Source organism: Condylura cristata, unplaced genomic scaffold (assembly GCF_000260355.1).
Source record: "Condylura cristata isolate star-nosed mole 26May11 unplaced genomic scaffold, ConCri1.0 scaffold00006, whole genome shotgun sequence".
Lineage (NCBI taxonomy): Eukaryota > Metazoa > Chordata > Mammalia > Eulipotyphla > Talpidae > Condylura > Condylura cristata.
In genome coordinates this window covers 66,981,988-66,990,891 of record NW_004567107.1, presented here as the reverse complement: position 1 = coordinate 66,990,891, position 8,904 = coordinate 66,981,988, and the positions used below count along the sequence as shown (strand labels likewise).

The 8,904-nt window shown below is 40.8% G+C and overlaps 1 protein-coding gene across 2 annotated transcripts in view; it reads right to left on the bottom strand.

Moving 5' to 3' along the window:
• The window catches only part of DAPK1 (death-associated protein kinase 1), a 214,635-nt gene extending 206,200 nt beyond the window's left edge, over positions 1-8,435 (bottom strand). For both annotated transcript variants that reach the window (XM_004677794.2, XM_012721443.1), the window contains exon 1: positions 8,272-8,435. In XM_004677794.2, the coding sequence (XP_004677851.1) occupies positions 8,272-8,333 (62 nt within the window). In that variant the 5' untranslated portion in view covers positions 8,334-8,435. The remainder of the gene's footprint in view (positions 1-8,271) is intronic.
• Between the last annotated feature and the right edge of the window lie 469 nt (positions 8,436-8,904).

Sequence of the window (8,904 nt, the reverse complement as noted above, 5' to 3'; positions counted from 1 at the left end):
AAAAAAAAAATGTGCAAAATGATGTAAAAATAAACTTTAAAAAAAAAATGCAACTTCTGAATATGAGGCCTAGGAAGAGTGGTCCATATTAATGAGTACAGTCATAAAACGAATGTACTCATCTAAATACCTGAGTCACATTTAGCAACACCGAGGACTTACATGCTTCTACCAAGCTTAACTCCCCTGTTCACTGCTATTCACCAGGTATCCTATCTTCTTGAGTAGGAAAGTATAAACTGGTAAAACTTCTGGGTAGGAAAGTACAGAATGGTAAAACTTCATCAGGGAAAATTTCCACTTAGAATGATTCATTTCCTCTCCCAAACATTTGAATCAACTGCCTGCAGCTGCATGTGATATGGAATGTATGATAATCCTAGGGCAGTATCACAGTGTTGGGACAAGCCTTATCAATTCTAAATAGCTTTCCATCTATTCCAAAGCTTGTTTGAATAACTGCTAGGAAATATTGAGAAGAGTCCTAAGCAGTCAATTTACAGGCTCACCAAGTGACATGACAGGCTCGCATTCCACTTCACTCCAATTGCACAATGTTGACAAGTGACATTAGGGAGAAAAAAGCAAATGGGCCTTAAGCCCTGAGCACACACTTACAGATAGCAGAGTGCACACCCAGGGAAGAGGCTACCCATAGGCTGTGCTGGGTAATGACCCAAACCATGATTATCTGAAACCAGAGGGCCCCCGACAACAACAATGGTGAAAGTTTCTAGCATTACTAACAGTTTACAGACACTCTGAATGGCAAAAAAAAAAAAAAAAAAAAACATTTAAAAAAGACAACTTTCTATGTGCTTACACCAGGGATATAGCAGAAACCCATGTAAGATTCTAGTTTCAATTATATTGATTTCTATACCAGTAAAATAATATTTGCAAGATAGCAAATAACCTCTTAGCACTTTTTGGCTTACTGTATTTCTAGGAACAGCTCTGAGCATCATGTACAAATCTGCATCTCAAACTTCAGCAGCCAGTTGTTAAGTTTTTGCTCTAAAAGTACCTCTATACCTGCAATGCCCAGTTTTGTTTTCATAAAATGCCACAATTTATAATTCCTAGCCTACCAAATACTATGTTCAAAGGTTTGTAGGCTTTCATCACTTCCCCAGAGACACACATTTCTGTTGCTTATCTACCCATGATTCACAGATGGAAAAAGTTGAGCTCTACCCAGAGGAAGCAAAAATGATTAGAACTACTCAAAGGAGAGTGGAAAATTAGAACTCAATCAGCACTAACCATTGTCCTGTTTTCCCTCTTTGTCCAAATGTAACCCCCTGCCACATCTTCCTTGCCTCACCTAAGTTACATGCATATTTTCATACACACTGGTCAGAGACAGACATATGAACTTCTAGGTAGGAACTCAGTTCAGAGCAAAAGATGATCCTTTGCATGATGTAACAGCAAAAATGTATGTCCCATACATTTCTTTTTTAACTGGAAGATTCTACACAGGAGACCAAGAAGATGAGCAAACAGGACTGAAATCAGATCTCAAATGTCCTGACAATCTTTTTAAATTAAAAAAGCGCGCATGGTTTCAAAGGCGGAAAGAAGCCAACTACAGAAAGAACTATTCAACAGCAGGAAAAATGAAAATTGGCTCATTCTGTGAAAGTAAAATCTTAAGAGGATCAACTGTATATGAGATATTTAAAAAAAACAGCCCCAATCATCACATTATAACTAAATAAGAATAATCAGGCAGTTCTGACAGGAAAAAAAAAAGTGCCCTAAAAGTGAATCAAAGTCAAATTTCCAAGTCAAAGACTATTCAGCTTATGACTATAAGCACCATCAATGCAAGAGAGCAGCAGTTTACAGCATTCATTTATTCATTCATTATGTTCTTTATCCAAAGATGAATGTTTTTTACAAAGGAAAAAAATTTAACAACTTTCTTCTCTTTCCCCCATGACATTTCTGAATAGATATGCTATACATAAAAAGTTCTCAAGTTCACAACTGAAATGCTGACATGTAGCACTTAAGGGAGAAAACCCCATGGCCCAGGGCATGGTACAGAAGCCACACAAGCACTCACATCCCTTGGGAACAACTGAAGTGGTCAACAGGTATCACTAGGATACACCTGTCAGCTATCACGAGGCCAGTTAGCAGCATGTGACGTTTTGTTTCCTTTTTCTGTTTTTTTTGTCTTATTTATTTGTTTTGTTTGGGGACTAAGACTAAAAATCACACAAGCTAGTTTATATTTTAAATTGCTTTTGTTCACAATAAGAAAAGCTTTTAGCATTAAACCCTAAATTGGGGAACATCTAGACTTTCTGTTTTACTTAAGAAAGATTTACTGAATTTTTTTTAAAAGATTTATTTATTTAGTCATACAGAACTGGGGTACAAGCCAGAGATGGAGGAGTGATGAGAGGATTCACCAGAGACAGAGTGGGGTGTAGAACAGGCAGATCAACGAAGTATACTGCTGAAGGGAGCATTTGATGGGTCAGGAGAGGTCTGTCACGCCTGTGAGACACCTCCCTGGCCAGGGATCAAACTCGTAAAGTGGCTAGCTTCCTAGTGTTGTGCCTTAAACCACTGTACCACTAGGGAGGGCCCAAATTTACTGAATTTTTAAAAATTTAAACCCATTTTAATTAAACGGGTAGAACAAATTTTCCCTTTGTTTTTTCCTAACTGAACATTTAGAGGAATGCATTTAGAATCTTAACAAAGTGATAAACTGAATTTATTATAAAAATTATACTGCCATAAAATCTTCAAGGCTTGCAGGTGATGCATTATGATGACAATTTACTACTACAAACCAAGGTAAACCTGAGTCTGGCCTTCCTTTCCTTATGAAGTCTGAAGTAATCACACACCAGTCCTAAACCAGACATATCAGTGCCAGTTAATAAAATGAAGGGCTGTCTGTCACTTAGGGGGTGGCCTACCAGACAGAGCCACATTAGTCAAAGGTTAAATAATAATGAATGTGTTCTGTGAAGTTTCTAAAAAGATAAATTATTAACTTCGGGATATGGGTAAAATTCTGGGACACACTAGCACCATTCATCAGTGTGGAACCCAAGCCAGTCAGAAAAGGAGACAAGTCCGGTGTGTGGACAAAGGACTTGTCTGCAGTGGGGGCAAAAGAAAACCCTGCTGTGAAATGACTGCTGTTCATTCATAAACATTCTTTCCAATACAGATATTAAAATGAATTGGCATTTAAAGGCTGGCTACATCACATCTCTTAAATACTAACTCAATTGGTTTCCAAGAAAGGAAAATTGACAAATCATCAGTAATGAAGCGAGCACAATGAAAAAGACCTGCACAAGTTCCTGGCTCATCTCTTCCTACCCAAGAAATAGTGACTTTGAAAAGCCACTTGTCCTGTCTAAGCAAGGTCTGGATGAAAGGAGAGGGGAGAGCTCACCACCCTGGAGGAGACAAACGTCTAATATAAAATGGCAGGGGGTGGGTGGGGTGGAGGTTGGCGTTGGGGGGGTCCCCTCTCTGGTGGGGCAGTGCGTTAAAGCACAGCACAGCACTAAGAAGCTAAAGCCACTTCAGAATGAGTTCAATCCCCAGCTGGGGGGTGACCCACAAGGCATGGCAGACCTCTCCTGATGGTCCGCTGCTCCCTTCAGCAGTGTATTTCATCAGTGGGCCTGTTCTGCTCCTCACTCTGGTGAATCCTCTCACCACCCCTGCATCTCTGGCCTGTACCCCAGTTCTATATGCATAAATACATAAATCTTTAAAAAAAAAAAAGGGGGGGCCACAGGGGACCAAGACATCAGCTTCAGTGCTCCTTAGCTCCTTAGATAAGTACCTCAAACCCCTACATTCCTGGCCCCAGTGATCCTAAAATATATCTAACCTACATAGTGCACAAACCCACATCCTCACAGACATTCAACCAACTGCCACTCACTGCCACCATCACACCGTCTCTTCACAGCATTCAACACTATCATTAGACATCCCTAAAATACACACAATTTTTAAATCACTGAACATAAATTTGAACTCTCTTTAAACCTTTCAGCCTTTCCTATCAGAGGAAACACTTTAGGACATATAAAGCAGAAACACAAAGAGGAAAAAATCACACTGAGCACAGCTATCCAGGAAGATCTCACTGTCAACCTTATAAGCTTGCAATTCCCATTTCCAAAAAGAAAAATCGCTGGAGTCTCTGTTCCTTCCATCCATACAGACTACAAGTTCTTAGGACTCACTTCTGCAATCCACAGTAAATCTAAAGATGAACTCGGAAGTGCAGTCGGGGCCTATTACAATTCCTTATTTCAATTAAAATGCCTATAGATTTTATGCCAAATGAGAATGTTTTAAAATTGAATTACTAGCTTTCAGCAACCATCCAAACCAATGTAAAATATTTAATGCCCCACTTTGTTTTGTTTAAAAGTGAACTTGTGCTTGGAAGTGCTGGCTGCTGTGCACACTGCCATTTAGCCACAGAGACTGCAAAGCAAAGAGACTTTGCATTTTTATGCGTTGCAGTCTTTAATGGTACAGGTTCATTTCCATTAGTCATCATTTATATGTGTCTATATATTTCTGGTGTGTGTGGGTGTGTGCAGCATAGTGGGGCTTTTCATATATTAATCTAGTCACTCAATCAGCAAGTCTTCATTGAGCCTCTAGTAAGTGTCATGCATCCAATTAGGCAATCGAGGAAAAAATGAGCCAGTCAAAGGTCACAACCCTATGACAATCTGTAGGAAAAGCAGATAATCAAATAAGTAACAACTGCACAATGGTATAAACACTGTGGTGGGGAAAACAGGTTATTAAAAATCACATCCCAGGCATTGACTATGTGCCAGAGGTTTACCAGCTCTCATTCTCACAACACCCTGCAAAGCTAGGTGTGTCCCTACTTCCCAAATGAGTGTGTGTCAGTCTATAGGGCACCCCCATCTATCAGCATCAGCATCTGCCTCCTATCGCGATCTCAGGATTCTGCCTGACAACTGCATTAGTTTATTCAGTCATGAGTCAAACTTCTGCTGGGTTATTATCTCGCACACTGCACACCCTGGGGAGAAAGGCTCACAGAGCACACCCTGAAGGAACTTTCAGGCTGGTTACCAGTAGCAATACAAAAATTCTAACACAAAGTAAGAACAGAGCATGACATGTGGCAGACTGTGGTCACGGACCAGGGGAACCCCTACAGACTGCAAGCTATTTGGCTCCTAACAGGGAGCACTCAACATGGAGGAAATAAATTGTTCTGGAGGTGGGACTCAGGTTTTAAGGTTATGTAAGGTTAGACAGCAAAGAGGAAATAAGGCCAGTCCTCAGGAAAGTTCAGAGAAGTACCCAGAACACTCACAGGTTAGGCTGAACCATGGCCAACGGTGTAACAAGAACCCGATGGTGGGGTAAGCCAGCCTGCAGCTGCCCCCTGCCAACTGATAAAGATGCTGCAGTCCCTTAGGGGAGTTAAAAGAACGCAAGTAAAATAGCTGATGGAGACATATGCATTGATATGAAGCTTATCCCTCCCAATACACACACACACACACACACACACAGTAAGTGATAGAATCAGTTCTTCGTTCAATCTCATGGGACATAAGTTGATAGCTTAAAGGGTGGAAGCAATACAGAAGGCCACCAGTCTTGAGGAGATGAAGAGCCTATTCACCAAGGGCCTAGTTTTCAGTTGGAAGGTGAGCAAGTTTGCACCCAGAGCTGCATTTTTCAGAATAAGAGTAGAAATATCAAGTGCTGTCAGCACTGATCTCCCTGTGACCCTTTTCCTGAGGACCTACCTTCCCCAAACTGGTAAACAGAAACTTAAAAAGAACACTGAATTGCAGGCTGCATTCTCACCCCACTGAGGGAACACCCACATGCCTCAGCCCATCCAGAAGATGGTATCTGTATTTGTTTAACTCTTTACTGCTGATAAAATATTTTACAGGCATTAGGTTACTTGATTTTCAGTACTGATATGAAATAAGCACCATGCCTCTCATTTTATAAATAAAAATTCTAGGGTCAGAGAGGCTATACCAGTTCAAGATTATAAAGATGGCAAGTGGCAGAGCCAGAATTTGGATAGGACAGCTGGCCATATTCTGCCCCACCGCTACTGTAATTACCATAATCCTTTATGATAATTATTTAAAAACTTTTAAAATAAAGTCTTTATACATGACAGAGCTTTTTGGAGCAGACCTGTGTACAGACACACACATGCTCATTTAACCTAAAAGTAAAATAATGACAATCACAGTAACAATATTTTATTTTTCTTGCTTAAAAAAAAATCTTCCCTCCTCTAGTTATGAACTTTGTTCCAGTACATCTATAAAGTAAGTGAGTAGCTACTATTTAGATGACTGGTAAAGATATTGAGATAAAGGCTTCAATCCTAGATGTTGCCTGTTTATAACTCACCACCTTGCATTCATACTGACTGCCCATTTTCATTTTCTGCCATTAGTCCCAGTCCTCTCTGGATGACACAGGAAGTCACACAAGCAGCATCTTACCTACTTGTCTCTCTTATGGTCAGTTATTTAACAAAAGGAAAAGACATAAAAATGACGGGACTTAAGTTCAAAAAACATCAGAAGCAGTTATACCAGAGAGATGGGCATAAATACTTTATTTTTAAATATCCCTAATTCTCAACTTTTTACAGCATTAAATTCATCAGTGAACAATCTACCTACTAGTGTTGCACAGCAGGGAGAAAATTATACACAGATAGCTATACCAATGTGAACTACCAATGCCAACTGAGTAAAAACACCTCCCAGTGTAGAGCAGCAGGCTGGTCAGCAAGCAGCTGAATAAAGGTAACAACTCTTCTGCCAGCTGCAGGAAGACCTCGTTTTCTTCTTTCTCAGAAAACACAATTCTGTCAAAGGATCTTAATGAAAATAAAGCCAATATATTTAATTTATAAACCAATCCCCTTATCTAATTGTAACTCTTTATAAGAGAAGTTATATATAATCAGGCCCTACTACATAATTCCATATTATCTTGCTGAAAACTACAGGAATATAGTGATTTATTCCTAGTAAAACCAAGTATTTCAACCATGTACTCTTTATTTAAAAGCACCCATGAAACTTCATTTTTGAGAATTTTCCTTCTTACTTATTCACTCAGTAAGCTTCCTCAAACCAGTGAGGGGGCCTGACACAGTAACTTTTTAAAAACCACTTTCATTCTGCATTGTCATTTGAACTTTTAAAAAATGTCAGTTAAACTTAACTTCCACAATTCTCACAAAGTGATGCAGGATATTTATGTTTTCTATTTTCCTTTGCATAAAGAAAAAGGAACCTTTGTACCAGGGCAGCAAGGACATGGAAAATACGTATTTTGACATACATATGTGCAATAGCAGTTCTTTTACCTTTTTAAACATCATTTTGCCTACTTAACTCACAATACAAACATACTGTTGTCAAATTTCATATGTGGAATTTCAATTAATGTGTGAAACTGGGTTTTCTGCCAACTTAGATCAAAGCACCACAAAGCCCATCAAATACCCAAAGGGAAACCCATCCAATCCTTGGATATCCCCAAAGAAATAATTCTTTGTTCACCTAGAAACTGAAAGACTATACTCTAAATCACAACACCCACAGCAATGGAAGCATGCTCTGAATGCAGACAGCCATATTAGACTGTCATTAATTTGTTAAAATTTAACATTGTAAATGAAACCAAAGCCACCACTAACACCAACTTGATGATTTAATTCCTGGTTCCAGGGAAGTTTCAAATTTCAAGCCCAACATTAGCAGCTGACCAATCTCCACCTAAGACCAACCAATACTTGTTCAAGATCTGAAAATTCAGAGAAAGGTAAAGTGTGCCGATTCAAAAGCTTGTTTGTTTGTACTTTCTGCTTAAATCATACATAAGAGCTAACTTTAGTTGCAATTATAGCTTAGATATAGATATTGTTATTGTCAAGACAAAAGCTAACAATAGTTGCATAAACAATTAAAACTGTTCTTGTCCAGGAGTCTCGCTGCATCAGAATCTAGCAGTGAAATTACAACCACCCCCACCCCCTTGGATTACATGGTTTATTTCTGAACCCTAGCCCATTCTAGTTTAGTAACTCTTTTCTCTGTAATTTGCGGATCTCCTAGAAGGGAGAGAGAGATGTCTGATTCAAGCTGCATTTGTTTACCGCCCACTGCCCCCCAATAATATAAAACCCCACAACTCAGTAGCTTGCACTTCAGGAACCCCTTGTACCTGCCAAGTTCCTCGCCGGTGTCGTAGTAATCATCCAAGTTCTCCTGCCTGAACACGGTCATGATAACCTGTCAAGTCTCACCAAAGCCCAGCGCACTTCAGCTCTGCATCCCAAACCATCACCACCGCTCCCGCGCCTCCGTGGGCCCCTCATACATCAGTCTCGGTCCTTTAGGGGGAAAAAACAAAAAGTGGCGAAAATAAAATAATAATACGACTTGCCCAAAAGGACCTCCACTGAGCTGAGTCGACAACTGGAGACCAAGTCTCCAGGGCTGCTGCCCCTCCCAGACGGGTTGGAGTCGAGCACCCTTTGTTAAATCCTTGTCAGAGGACGCCCCCCACCCCCGCCTCAACAACCCCGCATCACCCACGCGTGCGTGGGCAGGGCACAACTACACGCCCCAATATCCATGTCTCCGAAAGCGGGGCGCTTCGCAAGCACCAGAACCAGCTCCGGAAGTGACTGGCCTCCCCGCCTCCCCTTTCTCTGCACACACGCCCACCCATCTCCCCACCTCCAGGGGCGCCACGGCAAATGAAACCCTGGCCGGGCCGAGTGTGCAGTGCTGGAAGCATCCCTCTTCAGCCCTCCCCGGCGCAGCCCCCGCGCCACCTCTCGGCTCCCGCGCC